Source organism: Epinephelus fuscoguttatus, linkage group LG15 (genome assembly GCF_011397635.1).
Source record: "Epinephelus fuscoguttatus linkage group LG15, E.fuscoguttatus.final_Chr_v1".
Taxonomy (NCBI): Eukaryota; Metazoa; Chordata; class Actinopteri; order Perciformes; family Serranidae; genus Epinephelus; species Epinephelus fuscoguttatus.
The window spans coordinates 24134711-24156695 of record NC_064766.1 but is presented as its reverse complement, the minus strand read 5'-3'; the positions used below and the strand labels follow the sequence as shown (position 1 = coordinate 24156695).

The following is a 21985-nucleotide window of genomic DNA, read 5'->3' as shown; positions in this document are numbered from 1 at the left end:
AATTTATTTAAATTGGACGACCTCTAATATATACAGCCGACCACCATGGAGACTCTCAATCACGCAAACATATGTTCTCATACATGTATGAGTCACACGCAAGCACCCACACACACAGACACACACACACACACTCCTATATTATGAATGTCCTGCGTTGACTGCTCATGAGCAAATGTGTCCTCCCACACACCGAAGTATGTCTCCCCACACAGAGGATCCCCATGCATCAAAGCCTGCTCTTTCTCCTCAATCCAAAACATTTAGCTGAGGGGCGTTCTCTTTTGTCTGCAAAGCCCTCTGCGTATTGTCCTCATAACCAAATAAACACAGCTGCCAATAGCACTTGGATTGCCACAAGAGGCATCCCATATAGGGAGCAAACACAAGAGAAATGCTCACATCCAAAAACAGACCTCTCTATTTAACATGCTAAAGCTACTGGATCGCCAGAATCACTCAGTCATTAGATTAGAGCTGATTGGAAACAGCTTTATGAGGAGCTTGTAAGCTTTGAGAAGCTGTAGTTACATGAACGAAGCTGACAGATGTGTGTGTGACAGAAAGAAAAAGTGAGTTTATGTGTGACGTCTACCAGCCTGACAGACAAATAGCCTGCGTGGGAGACAATATGACAATGTAAACAAGACCTTCTGAAAATTACATGATGACAGCTAGACTGATTTTGAGTGTCTTCACCACTCTTGCTGACTCAGAGTCAATCTGATTCATCGCTTAGTGTTTCATTTGTGGTGAAACCTTATATCAGGAGGAGTCTTTCTGTTCTTCCCAAACTTTATGCAACATCAGAGGAGGAGGGCAGGGCCAAGCCTGCCCTCTCTGCTCAAACTACAGAGAGAAATCACACCATCAGCCTCCCTCTTTCTGAGTATGGACCACCCTCTACTGTTCTCCTAGCGGACGGTGTTTGCTTGGGCCATAGCTGCGTGCAGGCCTTCATTCTCAATGAGAGCAAAGGCATAGGGAGAGTGAGAGGAGGAGAATGGAGAGCATGAACCTGTGTAGGAAACACAACTGAGACACCAACCTGGGTCTTACCTGCACCTCCTGGACGGCTGACTGAACTCACTGACACAGGTAAGATTTTATTTTTTCAGTTGTGCTTTTATAAGCTTTGGAAAAGTTGTCAAACTGCTGAAATTTTAGATTCCCCAGTCATCACTACCAAAGAAAGTTTGCAATTTAATCATAAAAATAAAGTTAATATGTAGAACAGTAAAATTTAAGATGGAAGCTGGATCCTTTAGACATCCACGACTACTGCTGAAGACCTGCGAGTGACTATAAAATGCTGAAATGAATGTCATCATTTGTGTTTTTAAGTCATTTATATTCGTTTTTGAATTTCATATTCATATGTGGTGTAAGCCTGTATGATCATATTCACAATGTGCAGTACAAATCCCATGCATCATGTCGTCCCCTCAGCAGACGGACCTAATCTGCGGCACCATCAGAATAAGTTGTGGGCTAATTGGCACAGTCCTTAAAATCTGCGAGCCCAGAGCAAAAGCCACAACAAAGTCAGACTGGAAAACTTTGTGACGTGTAGTATATCCACTCTGTGTGTTGAAATAAAGTTGGAGAGAAACAAGGGGATGCAAATGCGGGGGCTTTTTTAAGGGCTTTAATGTATGATAAAATCTTTGAATTGGGGAAGCTCACCAGTGGACAGTCAGAGCTCAGTGCTACCACTTAGTGGGCCGATTGGCAGTGCCCTCATGCTCCTCTGGGGTGGGAAAACCAGCCACCGCAAAGTTTGACCCGTCTGGTTGCAAAGCTTGCATTAATATAGATGAGTTGGCTGGATCTGGTCAGGTCTGGTTCTGAGCGAGGAGCTGGAGAAAATCCCCTTTAATAAGTCAACAAAAAAGCACGACTGCTGCGGCCGACTTGATGAAGACCAGCAGGGTGTGAACGACAGAGAGAGACCTGGTGGTAATAAGTAACTGACGATGAGATTCACAGCCCTGGCCGAGGAGCCTCTGTGTAAACACTGTCACTCCTGTCAGGCCGGGGCCTGAGAGATTCATATTGTGGGGTTGGAGACGTGCAGACGGGCCAATTGCTGAGACGGAGCTATTGAAGGGGATGACCTGTGATTACGGAAAGACAGGAAAAAGTACTCCCCGGGTAATAATAACCGACTGACAGTGCCAAGGTGTTTCTGAGCCCTGACACATGGCCCGTTTTCCTTAAAGTGTCTTTTTCTTTGCCCTCAGATGGTTTATAATCTATGACAAAACAAACTTTGGGTTATTCCATATGTTAAAGCTGAAGTACAGACTTCAGGGCATTTTGTTATGTTGCTGAAATGTTAAGCTATTAAAAATTAATGTTGGCTCAGACACTTTCTTTCCATCCTAGTCACCAGAATACATGTTGGCATTTTCAGTGTCTGCAAACCACAGATATGTTACATTTGTACATTATTATGTAGATGTTGAATCTTGACATGTCTTTATGCTTTAACAATGCTGTGGTTAATGTGTAGTTAGTTTTAGGCAATAAAAACACTTGGTTACAGTTAGGTTTTGGCTTGGTTTTGGTGGCATGATCCTGGCAAGAAATACAGTAATGTCTTGGTAAAAAAAACCAACCAGTTTTTGTGGAATTATCCTGACAGGAAATGCAGCCATATCTTGATTAAAAAACAACTGATTTTTGTGGTATTGTCCTGATAGGAAATGCAGTGATGCCTCGCTACAGAACAATCGCTTATTATGGCACTATTTTGGCAGGAAACGCGGCCATGTCTCGGTAAAAAACAATTGCTTTTTGTGGCACTATCCTGGCTTGAAACACAACAATGTCTTGCTAAAGTGTAACCACTTACTGTGGCTCTATCTCAGCAATTTCTCAATGAAAAACAGGCAATCTTTGTGACACTGTCCAGAACACAGAAATTTCTCGATAACAAACAACCGTCTTTTGAGGCACTATTCAGACAGGAAACACAGCAATGTCTCACCAAAGAACAACCACTTAGGGCGGCAGTAGCTCAGTCCATAGGGACTTGGGTTGGGAACCGGAGGGTCGCCTGTTCAAGTCCCTGTCCAGACCAAAAATATGGAGCGTGGACTGGTGGCTGGAGAGGTGCCAGTTCACCTGCCGAGGTGCCCCTGAGCAAGGCACCGAACCCCCCAACCGCTCAGAGCGCCTGTCATGGGCAGCCCACTCTGACATCTCTCCACTTAGTGCATGTATAGGTCCAGTTTGTGCGTGTGTGTTCGTACCTGTGTGTAATTGACAAACATGGTGAAAAATTGAATTTCCCCTCGGGGATTAATAAAGTATATAAAAAAAATTTAAAAAAAATTCTCATGGCACTATCCCAGCAGGAAATGCAGCAATGTTTCGGTAAAAATCAATCGCTTTTTGAGGCACTATTCTGTCAGGAAATGGAGCGATGTCTCAGAAAAAAACAGTTGCTTTTCATGGCACTATCCCAGGTGGAAATGCAGCGATATCTTAGAAAAAACACCAACCACTTAATCGTGGTACTATTCTGGCTGGAAACACAGCACTGTCTCTCTAAAGAGCAACCGCTTATCATGGCACTATCCCAGGTGAAAAGGCAGCAATGTCTCGGTAGACAAACAACTGCTTTTTGTGGCACTGTCCTGGCTAAATAAGCAGATATGTCTCACTAATAAACAACCAATTTTCGTGGCACTATCCCAGCAGGAAACACAGCAATGGGCGGTGAAAAAACACCAATGTTTGGTGGCCAAAAAGCTGCTGGAAACATGGCCATGATTCACTAAATAACAACCAGTTAAGAACAGTTTGTTGTTCTTAAACAGTCTTCTGCAGCTTGGCAGACATATCGCTTAGGTGTCACGCCATTAACTATCCCCTCCACCTTCTGAAAGTCAAAATGAACTCATATACTACATTACCATTGATATGATGCCTGTGAACTGTAGTAGCTTAATGTGTCCATGCTTTGTAGAAATGCCAACATTTTCCTGTGGCTACTGGGCTGTTCTTTCTCTCAATAAGTCATTGTGCTTTATGAAAACATACAAAACAAACTTGCTGTTATGTTTTTTCCTTTGACAATGATAAAAGGATACTATTCTGCTACTGCAGCAGTTTGAGCTTAGGTAATGCTCTGGGATCTGTCCCATTAACTGTGGTCAGGACTCTTCAGTGTAACTAAACATCAAGCGGCGACCACAGAAATGATTCAAAGCCCCTGCTGTCTCTGCCTTGGACTCATCTAATTCCGCTTCTTTGGCATCTGTTAAAATCCTCAGCAGATTTGTTTTGATGAGCACCGATATGAAGCGGGTGTATGCCTGTCAGAGGTGTTGGATGAAGGTTACTTAACCTCCTTGGCCATATCCACCAGACTGCCTTCTGGTTGGATTTGGCCCTAAATCAACACAAAGTTGGCTCACCATTAGCTCCACTTCCAGAGCCAAGCCTTGCTATTGAATAGGGAGGGAGGGATCTTTCACTTAGCATGCATTTTTTGAACATCACCCTCCCCTGCTCCATTCGTCGTGCTGTCAAAACCAATATGATCAAAACACAAGCTTTCCGTCCAAAAATAGACTCCAGAAAACATTACTCATAAATCAGGGATTCCTGCTCCCTCTGCTGCTCCTCAAACACATCCAGTTCTTTTATTCCTCACCAAATTCTAATTTATCTCTTTGTACTGCCAGGTAGAAATGGCGGAAGTTAAAATGAGTCAGTGAGGTCAAATCACTACCACCTGCTGACTTCTAGCATTTTTCTCATTACAGATACACGCAGTTCTGCACCTCATGAATACTGGCAGTGAGCGCTATCTCGTTAAAGTGATATATTCACTGTCATCCATGGCCACATTATCTCAATTTTCTACCAAATATATTCACTCTCAGTCACATCTGTTGTCAGATTGAGAGGTTTTTAACATGCTAACTCTGAACACGAGCCGGTGCAGGTACGCTGAAAGACTATAGGGGAGGTGCGTGAAGGGTCTGAGCCTGGAGAGCTACAGAAATATGAAAAACAGATCCCAGCACTTGCCCACACCCAGACACCTGATACAGATGTGGTAAGGGCCGTAATGAAAGAGAACCCGTAAGGGAATGCATTGAAAATCCGAGTTACGATAACAGATTTGTGGTAGGTGGGTGGCACTGCTCTTACTCCACCACAAGAGTACCAGAAGGCAAGCTCTGCCAAGGGCAGGACTGAGCTGATACATGAAACCAGCTGTGTTCCTGCCAGTCTGCACGTTTCCACTTTACATTTTAATGCTCACTTAATTCATAATTAAGCAAGACTCTTGATTGGAAGCTCCCTCCTGTATCATGCCAAGAGATGCACAGTGTGTTGAATTATTTAGGATTAGAGGAGAAAAGAAAACATCTGGTGGGAAATTGTACAAAAGTACAAAATGAGTGGTAACCAAGAGGACACACTGTTGTGAAAACTTGGACCAAGATGACATTCTGTATTTTTCTAATGGCCGAAAAATCCCATTAAAAGACCACAGCCAACAATGAATTTATCACTCATACAGCCAAAGTGTGACAGAGCATAATCCTCGGTGCCATACCTCCACTGTTGTCCAAAAACTACTGACAAAAAAACATGAGCGAGCCACAACCATTGCACTGAATGACATCTTCCTTTATTACAATGAACATGGACACTGCTGTTTATTTGGAATCAATTCTGTTATAATGTTGTCAGCACTCCTAAACCCATCAGATTTTTATTATTCTGTGGCTGAAAGTAGTCCTCAACAATTTGCCTCTCTTTGAGTTACATTTGCTAAAAACTACAGTGCCCAGCTGTAGTGGGGGAATTAGTGTGCTTAGATTTTTTTAACAACCCGGTCTCACTCCGAATTCATCGAAATCCAGCGCTTGGCCAGTGATTTGCTGTGTCAGACACTGACGAAAAATGCCATCCTTTAATATTGGCATTATAAGCGGCTGGTCGCCTTTATAGTTCAACAGTGTTTGGTGGTGTCAGAGGGTTTTTGTTGTTGCTTAAACCTAACCATGTGCGTTAGTTGTTGAAGGAAAAACAACATCAATTTGCGGTGTTGTACCGACGTAGTTCCTTTATTTTGAAAGAGACAGTATGTAAACGGTAAATTTCTTGTAAAAACTGAAGTGTATTTTGAAATAAGACAATGCATGTAATTTGACATTGTATTCCAGAACATCAACAACCAACGCACCCAGGGTACCTTTCACATCGTATCTGGACATGGAAAGTCCATGACCAAGCGCTGATATGTGACGAGGTTGGAGTGAGAATGTGTTGTTTTAAAAAAGACAAATTTAAACCAGCTCTGTATCACAAGAATGCGGGTAGTATTTGTAAATGAACCGTGTTAAATTTCTTTCTATCTTGCCAGAGCCCAGATCTCCCTGCTCATTTGTCAGCTAAAATTTTCATTGTTGGGCTGTTGCTTGGACTACAGATTGTACTTCAACATTTTTGTTAAGGAGGTTAAAAAGATGACATATCATTGGGGTACAACCCATGCAGTAAAATCTGTTCTGCACTTTCCGAAAGCCTCAGTAGCTGGCGCACCATCTTAGAACATGAGGATGTTTGATTCATTTCACTGAGGCGTCTTCAGTCCGAAATATATTCAAAAAGATATGAGTGAGAGTTACAATTCTGTGATTACTGAAAAAGTCTTCAATAAAAGCCCAAAAATAGATGCTGTCTAGATGAAAATGTTATATTGTATCAGCTGCCATCCATTCAGTCGTACCCAAAACGTTCTGTCAAGGCCAGTGCACGCATGGAGAATAAAAAAAAGACAAAGGGACACCTGAGCAGACACCATCTCTTTATTTCTAGCATTGTCTGCTGTAACCCTTCAGCGTCGCAGTTCCAGTTATATTGCGCATATGTCATACCCCATAGCTCTCATTGGGTCAAACAGCATGTCCCTGCCTCCTGTCCCTTGTGGTGGCATAGTGGAACAGTGAGTAGCATTGTTGCCTCACAGCAAGAGTTCGAACCTTGACTGGGGGATCAAACTCGGGGTACTCCGGCTTCCTCCCACAGTCCAAAAACATGCAGGTTAATTGATAACTCTAAATTGGCTGTAGGTGTGAATGTAAGCGTGAATGGTTGTTTGTCTCTATGTGTCAGCCCTGTGATAGTGTAGTGACCTGTCCAGGGTGTACCCTGCCTCTCGCCCAGTGTCTGCTGGGATAGGCTCCAGCCCCCCACGAACCCTAACAGGATAAGTGGCTACCGAAAATGCATAAACAGATTAATATTGACTTGATGATGCACTAGATGAAATGTCTGGGGATAACCAAAGTCATCATAGTTCATTCTAGGGGGCCCTGACACACCAAGCAGACAGTCAGCTGTTGGTCAAAATCTGTTTTGGTGGTGTATCCCGTACCAATGAGGGACATAAATTTGTGTGCAGAAGTTTATAGATATATGTAGGTGTTGACATATTTTACTCTGGAGACAAGTTGTGGACCTACTAACATCCATTTGTCGTTGCCATTCTCCCAGCGTGGCTAAAATGAAACTATAATTTGTGTTTTAAAGACTCACGTCTTCAGTCAGAACCAGTGGACTTGGGGGGGTTTAGTGTCAAAGGCAGGGTAGAGAAGTTAGAAAGTATCGAGAAGTACATTGTTGGTTTTATATGGGCTTTACTGATAATAAGTGTAACATAAAATAGCACCAACCTTTTCCAGTAAAATGATCTGCATTTCTCTCTCTTTTATAGATCTTTAGCTTGTTTGGTGATAAAGAGAGGAGGAACCATGGGACCTGGAACATGGAGTGTATTTATTCTATTTGGTCTGTCTTTCTGGGGCAACAGCCAAGCCCTCACAAAGCACCCCATCCTCAACCGGATACGAAGGGCTCCAGAGGCCAGCGGAGAAAGCAAGAAGTGCTCCTACACCTTCCTGGTCCCTGAGCAGAAGATCACAGGACCCATCTGTGCCGCCCGCGGCTACTCGACCGACAAGGACCGAGTGACACGCCTGGATGTGGCTGCAGTGCGTGACCTTCTGTCAAAGCAGCGTAGGGAGGTGGAGACTTTGAAGTTGGTGGTGGATGTGGACGGCAACTTGGTGAATGAGATGAAGCTGCTGAGGAAAGAGAGCAGGAACATGAACTCCAGAGTGACCCAGCTCTACATGCAGCTGCTGCACGAGATCATCAGGAAGAGGGATAACTCACTGGAACTGGCACAGCTAGAGACACGCATCCTCAACGCCACCACAGAGTCTCTGCGCCTGGCTTCCCGGTACAGGGAACTGGAGGCCAAATACGCAGCTCTGTCTGCAGTGGTGAACAACCAGTCAGTGCTGATTGGAGCACTGGAGGAGCGTTGTATGCAGGTGTACAGCCGCAGGCATGACCAGACACCCATTGGACCTCCACTTGTGCAGGTGGTGCCTGAGAACATTCCTGTTAATGTGCCTCGTTTCACCAATGAGATTCAGAGGGACAACACCCGAGGCTTTGCCCGAGAAAGGGGCTCACGCTCTGGGCCGTCACCCACTAGCGGCACCCTGGAAGTTCCACAAAGAAACTTCAGTGCTGAAGGTGAGTGAGTGAGGAAATGAGTTATTGAGAGGTCTATCCATCCATACATTATCCTTATTATGATCAATTATTATTCATTCATAGATTCAGTCACAAAAATCCAAACCAGTCATGGTGAAATTTAAAGCAGTCATGACTTTGCAGGCCAAGCATAGCAAAATAATAATCACTGACTTTGAATATAGCTGCAGGTGGGCCGGTGGCCTCATTTCCAAAGGTTAAAGATTTGCAAATTCAGCTGGAACTCTGCTCTCCCACTCTACAGAAAGAACACAAACCAGGATGGAAATAAAAATGTTGTAACGTCTCGATTGAGGCAGGGGACTTAAAGCAAAGCAAAGAAAGGCCTAACCAGCGCGATTTCGCTCATCAACAGAAATTCCTGACACATTTAGATTGCCCTCGTCCAAGAATAATAAAGTGTGTAGGATTTCTGTGCAGCTGTGTATGAAAACGATCCCTTACAAGACTGTTCCATTGCGTGTGAGACGTAGACAAAACCCAGGCTGGCATGATAGGCTCCTGCAAACCACGAAGTAGAGGCACTTCTGGTGTACTTCATGAAGTGAATGGACCATATCTTTACATTATTATTGTTGTGTTAGTAGCTTGGAGGGGGTTATTTGGGATTCAAATGAACTTGCTGCCACATGTGCTATTAATTAAAAATCTTGTGATGAGAATGTTGAATTAACCTTGAAAAAAGGCAGATGTTATACAATGGGTTAACACAGTGTCTATTTTGGTTAGTCGACCTCAAATGAAGGCAAGTAATTTCTCATTAAAGTGACTTAATTTGCCCCAAACTCCTCCGCTGTTCTGGGAGGACGTAGTAAACAGCTTTGTGGACCTAGATAAATGTGTTTCGGATTACTCTGTCAGCTGTTGCGATTTTGTTCTTGTTTACTGTTTTTCCCTACTTATTTAGCCCTCTGTCGACATTGACTTCAATGCCTTCTCATTGTGAAAACTCATAGCACCCATGTTGTTTAACTTAGTGCTCTGGCACCAAATGTGGCTTAAACTGCCTGACAAAGCCAAAATGCAGTAACAACAAACTTGGTCAAAAGACCAGAATCAGACATTTTGACATGTGTTTACTCATGTAAATTGCTAATCCTGCAGAAATGTATTATTTATTGATTTTTTCCAGCCTGCTTCCTGTAATTGAAATAGTGGTTCTTCGCCAGACTGTCATGGTGAAGAGGGAGCTGAGCCGGAAGGCGATGCTTTCAATTTACTGGTTCGTCTAGTCCCAACCCTCACCTATGGTCATGAACTTGACATATTGACGAAAAGAATGAGGTTGCGGATACAAGTGGCTGAAATAAGTTTCCTCCATGGGGTGGCTGGGCTCAGCCTTAGAGATAGGGTAAGGAGCACGGACATCTGGAGGGAGCTCGGAGTAGAGCCGCTGCTCCTTCGCGTTGAAAGGGGTCAATTGAGGTGGTTCTGGCATCTGATCAGGATGTCTCTTGGGCACCTCTAGTTAGAGGTGTTCTGGGCATGTCCAACTGGCGAGAGGCCCTTGGGCCTTCTCAACGGACAGCACCACCCTGTCACTCAAAGCTGCCAGAACCTCATTTAATAACATTGGAACAAATGAATTTTATTAAAACATGTTTAACGTGTTTGTTTCTGTTGTAAAATTAGGCATTTTAACATGCGAGGTCCTTGAGAGCTGACTCGCTCTCAGAGCCAGCCTCCAGTGGCCATTTAAGGAACTGCACTTACCACCCATTAGAGGTGTTTGGGCACGTCCCACTGGTAGGAGGCCCCAGGTTGGACCCAGAACATGCTGGAGGGATTATATATCTCATCTGGCCTGGGAACGCCTTGGGATCCCCCAGGAGGAGCAGGAAAGTGTTGCTGGGAAGAGGGATGTCTTGGGTGCTTTGTTCAGTCTGCTGCCCCCATGCCCTGGCTCCAGATAAGCAGATAAAAATAGATGGATATATGGATGCTGGCCTCCTTTTTCAGTCCAGAAGGCTGTTGCATTGACACAAATAAGACGCGCTAATAAACATTAAACAGCATTCGCTACTGTAGATGTGCAGAGCAGCCATCTCAGATTTTGAGTTCATGGTTGGTGAGGTTGCTCTGATTTTTCAAGTTGGGAATCAGACTTCAGGTAGCAGCAGTCAAAATTTTCAACTGGGAACTTGGGAATTCCAACTTCACAGTTTAAATGGAACACCTCAGGAGCCCAAACATAGATTGTCCACACAGATTTTTTTCTTTTTGTCTGTGTGTGGCTGTAAAAACACCTTAAGTTAAGGATTTTACAACTATTTGCTGTTACAGACTTCTTCACACACTTCTCCGTCCTTCTCACCACCTGCCTCCCTCTGTTGTTGTTCTTTCCTTCAGGCTCGTTCAGGGACTGTCTCGCGGCGCAGGAAGCTGGCCACAGCACCAGCGGCATGTACCTGATCAGACCAGACGAAGCAGAGAGGCCAGTGCAGGCCTGGTGTGAACAGGATATAGACAACGGGGGCTGGACCGTTATCCAGAGCAGGAGAGACGGATCAGTCAACTTCTTCAGGAACTGGGATAACTACAAGGTGATGACGTGTGACACTTCCCCTACCCTGTTTGTTTTATTTTTCTCTCTCCTTATCCAACTTGAATATTTGGGTCATCCAGAGACAACAGGGGTGCCGTTATATGACCCATCTAGAGGGACCATCTGGGGTCTCTGGGACTGTTGGGCCAGAATCCTTGTGTTTTCATTTAGTGTGAAATATAACGCCCCGTCAGCAGCACTATTTGTCCAAGGTCATTTAGGTTTGAGATTCCCATCATGAAACATTAGATGGCCCTCTAGGTATGTTCCACAGCTCAATCTGCAGGCGTTTCTTTCCAAAACCGCTACTACTATGGTGCCTTCCTGGATGGATGGCTGGTTGGCTTACTGCACCACACCATATAGACCCTCTCATCAAAGCTCTGTGAGAATGAGATGGAGTATATCACTGCTGGCAGCCTCGGCGATCCAGTGTTCCATTGAGCCCGGCCAGGCTTGTGCATGTGTAACTGTAAGCTAAATTGCGCTCTTCAACACTGATTTGCCTCTGCGCTCTCCCACAAAGCCACCACACGTACACACACACACACACACACACACACACACAGCACCAGAGAGGAGGCCCTGGACTGAAACCCTACATCATTCATCATCTGCTGGCTCACCCAGCTAATCCACAATCACAAACCTCAACCTCCTCAACCAAGTGAAGTGTTCTGAAGGCACTCGGCCAGACGTAGATTGCTCGCGGTTATTCAACACAAGCGCCCAGGCCAGTTTCGCCATTAGTCGTGATCCAAGTGGGGTTTGAGTGACGAACCGGCATTCTGAAGATGGATGCTTATTTTCCTGCATAAACTCTACAACATGGCTTTGTTAGGAATTTCAAAGACAAGGAGGCATCCTCTTGCCACAGCTTTTTTCTTTTGAAGTCCTGCAGTTAAGTACAGATCCACGTCCAGAACGTCATCAAAAAGAAAATTCTCATTTGTTCTGTTACAAGCCTCACCACAAGGGGGTTTTATGTTCCCAAACAATTCTCATGTTTCCAAACTCCCCAGGCTACCACATAAAAAACAATGCTCATTATTTTCTGTAATCTCCCTGTAACCTTCCTTTTAATCTTCCGTTGACTCAGAGCGGCTTTGGCAACATAGACGGCGAATACTGGCTCGGTCTGGAAGGCATCTACAACCTGGGGAGGCAGGGGGACTACAAGCTGCTGGTGGAGCTGGAGGACTGGATGAACAAGAAGGTGTACGCTCAGTACAGCAGCTTCCATCTAGAGCCTGAGAGTGAAGGTTACCGTCTGCGACTGGGAACCTACCAGGGGAACGCCGGGGACTCCCTGAGCAGCCACAACGGCAAACAGTTCACAACTCTGGATCGAGACAAGGACGCCTTCTCAGGTAGATGAACACGGGGTCCCTTTGCGCTCTCGAAGCATACAGTCTCCTGTGGAGTGCATCATGTTTCATTGAAATTTCAAGCCTCTCTTTTAATATTATAACGTTACATAGAGTAGATGTCTCTCTGCACGGTCCCAGTTTGGAGAAGCGGCAGGAGTGTAGACACAGAAGCTAAGCAATGTACTGCGGTAGATGAGGGCAGCAGTAAAATGTGTTTTAACCACTTAAAAAATCCATAACAGTTTAAGTGTATATTAAGATATTATTAACTAAATTAAGAATATTTTCACCACTCTACCTTTACACCAGACAGCCCATTCCATCAGGGAAGCCGTTAAGTGCTTCACTTCCCCATCTATGCTTTCGTCAAAGCCACCAGACTCCATTAACAAAAACAGTAATTTAAGCACGCTGAACATGGTGGCTGCTGGTCTACCGCTGCCTCAATTAGTTAGTTTGTTTGTGCTATTGTGTGACTTTGGTGAGTCTGAACTAACCCTTTAAAATGCCAGAGTCACACCATAACACAAACTAACTGATTGAGGCAATTCTGGACCAGCAGATCCTGCATTCCCTGATGTTTAATCACTTTTTCAATGGAGTCTGGCATTGAAGAGACTGTAGATAAGAGCATGTGTTTGCTGTTGTAAATTGCTGTCTGATGGTAGGGTAAAGTGAGGAAAATATTCCAAATACACTTTTTTGGTGGGACTTTTTTTTAGGAGGCTAATATGTGTTCTGTTGCTGACCTGTCCACAGCAGTACATTGCTTAGCTCCTGTTTCAGACTCAAGCCTACTTCTCCAAACTGGGAGCATGCTGACTGCCATTTACTGTTTGCAGTACAGTACCTTGTACAGCCCCACTTCAAAAGAAATGAGCTATCCCTGTAAGCTTTAAAGTTCTATTTCATTGGTCAAAAACCTGACACCACCATGGTGGTGTTGCAAAAGAATCCCATTCTTGAAATGGGACGGGTGCATCGCAGAAAGGCCCTTATGTGAAGGCCATCAGGCTGCATAAATCCTGTGTCATTTTAAATCCCACAGTGCCTTGAGGACCAATTCAGTTGCATCCCATCGAGCACAAAAAGAGGCGATGACACACTGGAAGCAAACAAATTATGTGTGTGACTTTGTGTCAACAGCACAACCTGTTTTTATATGTAATGTTGGAGATAAGGGACATAACAATTCTCCAATTTCTGGAGGTGTTACATGCTGGGAGCATATCTGTGTACCCCAGCTCAGTATTCTCGTCATATGACACATTAATACCTTTCAAAGGGTTTTATTTTCTCGGCAACCTACACTCTCAGATTTTTGGGCAAGACCGTTTAAACAGTTTAAACATTGATACCTCCCCAGTGCCTGTACAGATTTTTACATTCAAATTGCATTTAAAATGTCCGTCTCGCTTCGTGCTTTTGCAATTTCAACTGTGAAGATAACCCTTACCAGTTTCTTACAATGTGAGTTTATATCAAGAGACATGTATAAATATTTGTAAATCACTAGGAACACAGATATTAAGTGTGCCTTATATTAAGGGAATACAAAGCTGGGGAACATAAAGATAAACCCTACATGTTCGAAGGCAAAGTGGCAGAGGTGATGACTCATGATTAGTTTGCTTCCAGTGGGTCTATCTTTAAAAAGGGATAACACAGTGTAATGATTTTCTTGAAAAATTGTGTCACTTTTTTGAGACTCTCTGAAGACAACATCAAATATGTTTCTTTGAATCATTCACACTTTCTCACAGGCGTCATCATCACTCTTCCTGTTTCCTCTCAACAGGTAACTGTGCCCATTTCCATAAAGGAGGCTGGTGGTACAACGCCTGCGGCCAAACCAATCTAAACGGTGTCTGGTACACTGGCGGTGTCTACCGCAGCAAATTCCAAGATGGGATCTTCTGGGCTGACTATGGCGGAGGCTTCTACTCTATGAAGTCTGTCCGTATGTTGATCAGGCCTATAGACTGAGGAGATACTGTAAGCCAGACTGGTCCAGGGGCAGCTACGGAGGCCAGGGCAAACTTGAACCTCATTCTGACTGTATAAGTCATCAGCAACTGGTTTATCCTAGATGAAAGAACCACAACGATGGAGATGACCAACCATCAGTAGCAACTTGAACTGCCTCTTTTAACAGACACCGACTTTGTGTGAACATTTTTCTTTTTATATTATAACAGATTCAACATATGCCGTGTTTCCACTGCATGGTTCAGCTTGACTCGATCTGACTCTCTATCAGGTTTTTTTCTCTAATTTGTTTTCCACTGCAGAGCAGCACCGGGCTGGGGTGGGATTGAAGCCAGTTTTACATAGTGGCCAAATGTGAAATCACAACTTCTGTGTCTGTCACGTGATGCCGTTGGGTCCAAAAACACTCTTTTCCCCCGTAGACTTACACTGCAAAAGAGAGGTCTGTAAATCAGTGTATACATTTTTTTAGTGTCACGACCCCTACGCAATAAATTATTTTATCACCAGGATTTGATCAATTCGGTCCAATAACTAGTATTTTACTAGTATAACTAAGTATTTTTATCCCATTCAAGTTAGCAGAGGGCTAAACAGGACGATAGCCACTCAACCAGCATAGGGCTCTAGTGCACTTGCTCTATGGGCTTGGTTCATGCGCCACAGAGCAACTTTCATAGGAATGAGTAGGGCCCCGCCTCCAACCCAGAATCCAATTTCTTTATAGATACATGGATAATATCCTCTCCATGTAGCCTGGATCAAAGCGTGAAATTGTCATTACATCATCTTTAATGTGACACTCGCATGGATCCTTTCATTGGCGTCCAAACAGAAGAACGACTACACCGCGTCCATTGTACTGTTTTGCGGGCTGCCATGTTTTAAAATCTGGGTCGAGTGAATAAAAAATGCAAATGATGGTAGCTTGGCTAAAAATGACTGGTTTGTGCTGGATGTCCCATGTTGCACAGGTTAGGATTATAGTGATGATTCCCTCTGACCAATCAGAGGTCTAGAGTGTTTTAACTCCATCGTCTACTAAAGGCACAAGGTTCTACCCACAAATTTAGATAATGGAAAACCCAAGCACCAACCTTCAGTCTTGCCAAAAACTGCAGTTCCTCTAATGACCACTTGAGGCTGGCTGCAAGAGTGAATCATTCCGCACAGACACCCATTTTAAATTGCCCTTAACAGCAGAAATGTTTACAGATTGGGTCCCAGTAGCTAATTTCCCCCTCATGACAACTGAATTTTATTTTGTAACTTAACATTTCATTAATGCTTAAAGTTACACATAATTAAGGCCAACTGCCAATAGTGTCCTCATCTTCAGTCAGATCCACCCCTCGCTCCTCCACAGCGTCAGCCTCTCGCCCAAATATGGTCACTTCTGGATCCAAAAACCACGATGGTGACGGCTGAAATGCCGAATTTGGGCCTCAAAACAGGAGTCCGCAAACCAATGGGTGACGTTACGATTGCTACATCCATTATTTTTACATTCTTTACAGTGAAATGATGATTCACTGACCAGTCAGTGGTCTGCAGTGCTTTGACTCCACCGTCTATTGTCAACTCAGCTTACTTGAAACTGAGGCAATAACAAAAAAAGGCACAAGGTACTACCCACAAATTTAGATAATGGAAAACCCAAGCAGCAACTTCCAGGGCTGAAAAATGAAGCCAGCACAGAAGTGCCAAAAACTGCAGTTCTTTGAAAAGCCACCTGAGAGTGGCTCCAAGAGTGATTCAATCCCCATAGACACCCATTTTAAAATGCCCGACATCACAGAAGAAACAAACATGTTTACAGCTTGGTACAAAAAAAACGTTTTTTGGTCTCTATAGCTAATTTTCCTATTCACAACAAATGTACAAGGGGTGAATTTTTATATAACTCACTGATTTACATTTTTATTAAGGCTTAATGTTATCCATAATTAAGAGTGGGTCGCTTCGAGTGACAGGCTGTCTGCTCTTGCTACACACAGACACGTCACACAGCCTCTCGCCTAAATATGGTCACCTCTAGCTCCAAAAAACCAAGATGGCGACAGCTATTAGGTAGCAACATCCATTTTTTTTACAGTGTTTACAGTGCAGGATGTCCTGAAGTGACGATTCTACTAACGATTCTTCTCTGACCAATCAGTGGTCTGCAGTGTTTTAACTCCACCTTCTGGTATCGCATCATCTGGAGCCTCACTTGAGGTGGTAACAACAAAGTACCACCGACTTTTGCTGCTGGGAAACCAAAAAAGAGCGATTCAAGCGGAGCCATGTCGTGCCATGCAGTGGAAATGCAGCATTAAAGGGATTTTAGGAACCTATTAAAAGTAAGCCATACAGCTCCTTTAACCACCAAATACATAATGATGGTGAAGGGAAATTAAGAATAATTAAGGCAGCATTGCAGCTAAATAATGCAAGCTGTCTATGTGATTAAGAGACCACAGTACCTTCCTCATTACTGGGTCTCCCCGTGGAGACGAAGCACCACATCTTTACAGAACTTCAATGGTAGTGATTTCATTCATAAGCTTTAGCGTCACAGGATCTAAATGCAGCTCTTCCTACCTCGCCAAGATAAACGTGTGGGCAAAATGCTCATGCATGGTATTTTACTTGTGCTATAGTTACTGGGAGCTGGGAAATACATTGTGTTAATACATTTATAGATTTATTTAGACTCTTTATCCTCTTCCAGATCTGAACACCTAATGGAGTAAGGCAGGTGGTGTAAATACATGTTTTATGTACATTTGATTACACAGAAACAGTACTGGTTTTATTTTTCCTCCCTACGCTTAAAATGACCTTAATACTGTATGTTATATACTTTGTCCAAATGACCAGAAACGATAATTTATGTGTACAATTAACTTATCATAACAGTGAAAAGGGGCCAGGTGTCCTGAGGGAACAGTAAACGATCCTAATTTCCTCCACTGTATAAATGACAATCATTCTCAAAGTGTGCTTGCACGTATGGAAATTGCTGTTATATGTTTTTCTCGTTTGGCTGTTGATTAAATTTCAGTATGACTCTGGGAAAAAACGAGCATTGTTGGGGGAAAAAAACTGATGGAATTATGTTTTGAGTGGTTTTCGAGCACGAGAAATATGCCGACCAAGCGTGTTGAGAGTTATAGACTATGAGACAGACAACGAGAAACACATTGCTGAAAGCCAGACAGGATGAAGAAAGAAAAAGAGCGGAGAGAGGAGGGGAGTGGGATGAACTGGGATGGAACCGGTCCAAATTTCCAAGTTATTTCCCCCCCGCTTCCTTTTAAATACAGAGAAATTTACATTCTTTCCACACAAAAGTGCTTGAACTGTATGTTTTGGTAAAATATCTTTCATTGACAAAGTCACGGGTGCCTGCACTCTGTAATCACCGGTACGGAAGGAAAGCGGCATCCTTCTGGGGAAACCGTCCCAGAGGAGAGGGGAGCTGGGGGGGGTTTTCTGGTGAGTCTGCTTTGAACAACAGTGCTGCATCCAAGAGCGTTTAGTCTCTGAGCCCAAAATAGAACCTCATATTTTTCTGTTTCTCTTATTGACCACAGTGGACCTCACACCCATCTCTTTAACAAACTTTTACAAAGCAACAAAACACATAGCCACAATATTGGTCAACCCCAGCTGGACAGGAACACATGTTTATGAACATGTTAAAAAGCAGCGTCCAATAAAAACAGCTTCGTAATGTTAAAATTAAACACCAGTAAAAGCTGAAGCCAGTGAGTCACAATGGCTGGCAGAGCAATATTACGCAACTAACAGTCAATAAATGGAGAACACTGAGGGTCACTTCAGAGGACATTCTTGTTCTTTCGGATTCAAAGGAATTCCTTTCATGTGCCACGCTGATTTATACTGTTAACTAAGTCCTAATTAGGTTTTTCTTAGGGACCGTTCTTTATTTATTAGACTTCATGTGATTTCTTTTTTCTTTTTCTTTTTTTTTTCATCTTAACCCTCCTCGAAGCTACAAATATTCTTCCTTGAGTGCCTGGGGGAAAATGACCCTCCCATCCACATAAATAACCCTAATTTTTTAAAATAGTCATACCAAATGTAAGTGCTGGAGCCAATGCAATTAGCAAACATCACAGAAATGAGAGTTATCACCAAAACAAAGAGTTTATTTCTTAAGCAAAATATGAATCCTCCTTATAAATCACCAGCAATATAAACAACACATTCTCATCCCAAATTGTCAATTGCTTTGTCAGTGGACATGAAAAGTCAAAATATGATGCGTTAGATACCCTCCTGCATCTGATTAGGACGCATTGTATCTTTTCGAAATACACTCCCTTTTTCCATATAGTTTCTGCTCGTTACATCCATGCAGTCTTTTTCATAGAACCTTACAACGTAGCTAGAACACCTCGTTTTTACATTCATTTCCTTGTACACCAACAGCACGTGGTTAGATTAAGACAAAAAAACACCATGGTTTGGTTTAAAGTGAGTACAATTGTTACTAACGTTATGTAATGTCACACGACATATGTCACATGCTACACACACTAGCACATGTTTACTGTGTATATACCAGCATCCCGCCGCATATCATGCCGACCGTTAAAGGTTGGCTTTGTTCGTTGGTGTCTGACGCCACAAGTCATTGCCTACACATCGGATCTGGATGACTTTGGAGTGAGACCATGTTGCACTTCATGTGACATATGTCACCAGTGTAGCATGCTACACATATTAGCACACTATGTTGTCAATCAAGATAACTCAACTGACTTTTGGTTTCACACTGGAAACAAACAGCAGCTTTCCGGGTGAAAGTCCGTTGTTTGTTTGCTTCAGAAATAGCCTAGTTTTGGAGTAAGAACAAGCTGTTATGTTTCCCAATAGAAGCATCTGTCTCATATGATGTGTTCAAGGACTGTCAGCAATTTGAAAATCCAATTATAATTGCTATTTTCATTGTTTCTGGCTGTGATTAATGGTGTAATTTTGGCCTTTTTTAAAGAAAATATTTTGTTCAAACCCGACAGTGGGTTTTAGGGTTCAGATGGTATAAAAGTAAATATAGAATACAGCCATTTGAAGTTGTATGTCCCGCCACTAAGCCAAAAAAAAAGAAAATTATTTGACATGCCTCCCCTGTTTTGCACCACTTCCTCCTCCCTCATAAATAATGAACAGTCCCTTCAGATGACACGCACATTCCAAACTCATCCTGTGGTTGTGAGTCATGCGGACTTAAGCAGTTAAGTCTTTACGGAAGGAAACATAATTTCATTTAAAAGTAATAAGAGTTCTTTTACATGTGCGTGGCTGTGTGTTGGCGTGAAAAAAGCTGTGAGGAGACGCATGAATACATCTCAAAGACATCTTGTTTTATGTGGTGACACATTACTGTGGATGACTGGTCGAGGGCAAGTCACCAGTTCAAGTCTGGTTCTCAACCTATGTGACTCTTTTTCACTGTCTGTTCTTTTTGTTTCACTGTCAAACAAAGCACATGAATACATTTACACATGATGACCATCAGACTTCTATTAGTTTGTGTCTGTGTTATTTTTGATTTTGAAGAAACAGTTATGAAGGACCAGTTTGACATTTGGAAATTAACTTTTTTGTTGAGAGTTTTGAGAAGACTGATGCCACTCTAGTGTTTTTACAGTAAGCTACAGCCAGCAGGCAGTTAGCTTAGTGCAAAAACTAGAAGGGTAATCAAAACACACAGACTAGGGTTGGATTTCTACCCTAAAAGTTTGACATTTTGGAAAATGTGCTCATTTTCGTCTTTGCCAAGAGTACAGTCGGATGATTGATACCACTCTCATTTCGGTAAATGTGAGGCTAGAGCCAGCAGGCGGGTAACTTACGTTAGCATAATGACAAGCACCTCTAAAGCTCCCCAATTAACATTTTATATCTTGTTTGTTTAATTCAAACATCATATGTCACTGCGCCCAGCTGCTGTTAAGCCCAGAAACAGTCCAAATCATAAAACCCCCCCAAACCACAACTTGTTATTTCTACAGTTCAGTTTTTATTCAGATATAACATGTTAATGAGTGAGCTCTAGAGGTAACAGTTAGTGAATTTTAAAGGGACAGTTCACCCCAGAATCAAAAATACATACATTTCCCTCTTGCCTGTAGTACTATTTTGTTAGTCTAGATTGTTTTGGTGTGAGTTGCAGAGTGTTGGAGATATCAGCTGTAGAGATGTCTGCCTTCTCTCCAATATAATGGAACTAGATGGCACTCAGCTTGTGGTGCTTAAAGTGCCTAAAAAATACACTTGAAAAACTCAACATCAATGGCTCTTTCCAGAAATCATGTCCTGATAACCGTGATATTCTAATTAGGTTTTTCTTAGGGATATCCTGATATTTCAAGTAATCAACAGACCTTGTGACCAGTCATGCATGAAATTCTTTTTTTTTTAAACCAAACTACACCCGCCAGCTGTATCACTGTGCAGAAGGAAGCATGCATCTACTGCTAGCTCACCTAGCACCACTGACCTAGCTAACGTTACAGCTCAGCAGAGGAGGATGACATGTCACAAGCATAATCCTCTCATTTATAAGTAGATGCACGCTTCCTTCTGCGCGATGATACAGTTGGTGGGTGTAGTTTGGTAGAAAGAAAATAGTTACTACATGAAACTGCTCACAACAAGGTCTGTATCTTGAGTAATGATTTCTGGAAAGAAACGTTGCTGTTGAGTTTTTCAAATGTAGTTTTTGGCGCTTTGAGCACCACAAGCTGAGTGCCATCTAGTTCAATTATATTGGAGAGAAGGCAGACATGCCTAAGGCTGATATCTCCAACACTCGGCAATTCACACCAAAACGATCTGGATTCATAAATAGCTCTACAGGGAAGAGGAAAAAAATTATTTGGGGGTGAACTGCCCCTTTAAACTTTGAACGGAGCCAGGCTAGCTGTTTCCCCGTTTTTCCCTTATGCAAATGCAAGCTAACTCCCTGCTGGCTCTAGAGTCATATTAAGCATACAGAAATACAAATGCTACTGATCATTTCACCTCACTTTCTGCAGGAACATGAGTAACTACATTTGCCAAAATGTCAAACTATTCCTTCAAGCAGAAATCAAGTTGTGTTTACGATAATAGGTAACTGTGCCCCAAAGTCAAAGGGACCCTTTTTCGAGGGTATGCACAGCTGAAAAGGTCAACTGCAGGCTCAGACAATCTCTTCAATAGTTGTATTGAACAGTTAGCCACCCAAGCACATTTTTTCCTTTAAGGAATACTTCACCCCCAAGTGACCATTTGTACATCAGTTACTCAGACTGTGTTATGTTGAATTCATGAAGGTTTTTCTTGTAGGCCTCCGGCGAACGAGAAATCCAAAAACGGAGAAAATTCTGTGTAGCAAGTCTGTGTTTAGCAGCTGCAAAATGATATCAAAACATCTATTTACAACTCTCACACAGCTCATGCAGTATAATCCAAGTCTCATTTATCC

The 21985-nt window shown here is 42.9% G+C and overlaps 1 protein-coding gene across 1 annotated transcript; it reads left to right on the top strand.

Annotated features, from left to right (window-relative positions):
* Positions 1-884: 884 nt before the first annotated feature.
* Positions 885-20012, top strand: angptl1b (angiopoietin-like 1b). The gene is made up of 5 exons (XM_049598609.1): positions 885-1098; positions 7748-8577; positions 10948-11141; positions 12243-12513; positions 14312-20012. Exons 2-5 carry the CDS (start codon positions 7785-7787, stop codon positions 14497-14499), a joined length of 1446 nt encoding a protein of 481 aa, XP_049454566.1. The 5' UTR covers positions 885-1098; positions 7748-7784; the 3' UTR covers positions 14500-20012.
* The last annotated feature ends 1973 nt before the right edge of the window (positions 20013-21985 follow it).

Excerpts from the sequence above, each read along its gene's own strand:
- angptl1b (XM_049598609.1), top strand. The coding sequence starts at position 7,785 with ATGGGACCTGGAACATGGAGTGTATTTATTCTATTTGGTCTGTCTTTC. Across the intron at positions 8,578-10,947 it reads AAGAAACTTCAGTGCTGAAG|GCTCGTTCAGGGACTGTCTC; the intron begins GTGAGTGAGTGA and ends TCTTTCCTTCAG. Across the intron at positions 12,514-14,311 it reads AGACAAGGACGCCTTCTCAG|GTAACTGTGCCCATTTCCAT; the intron begins GTAGATGAACAC and ends TCCTCTCAACAG.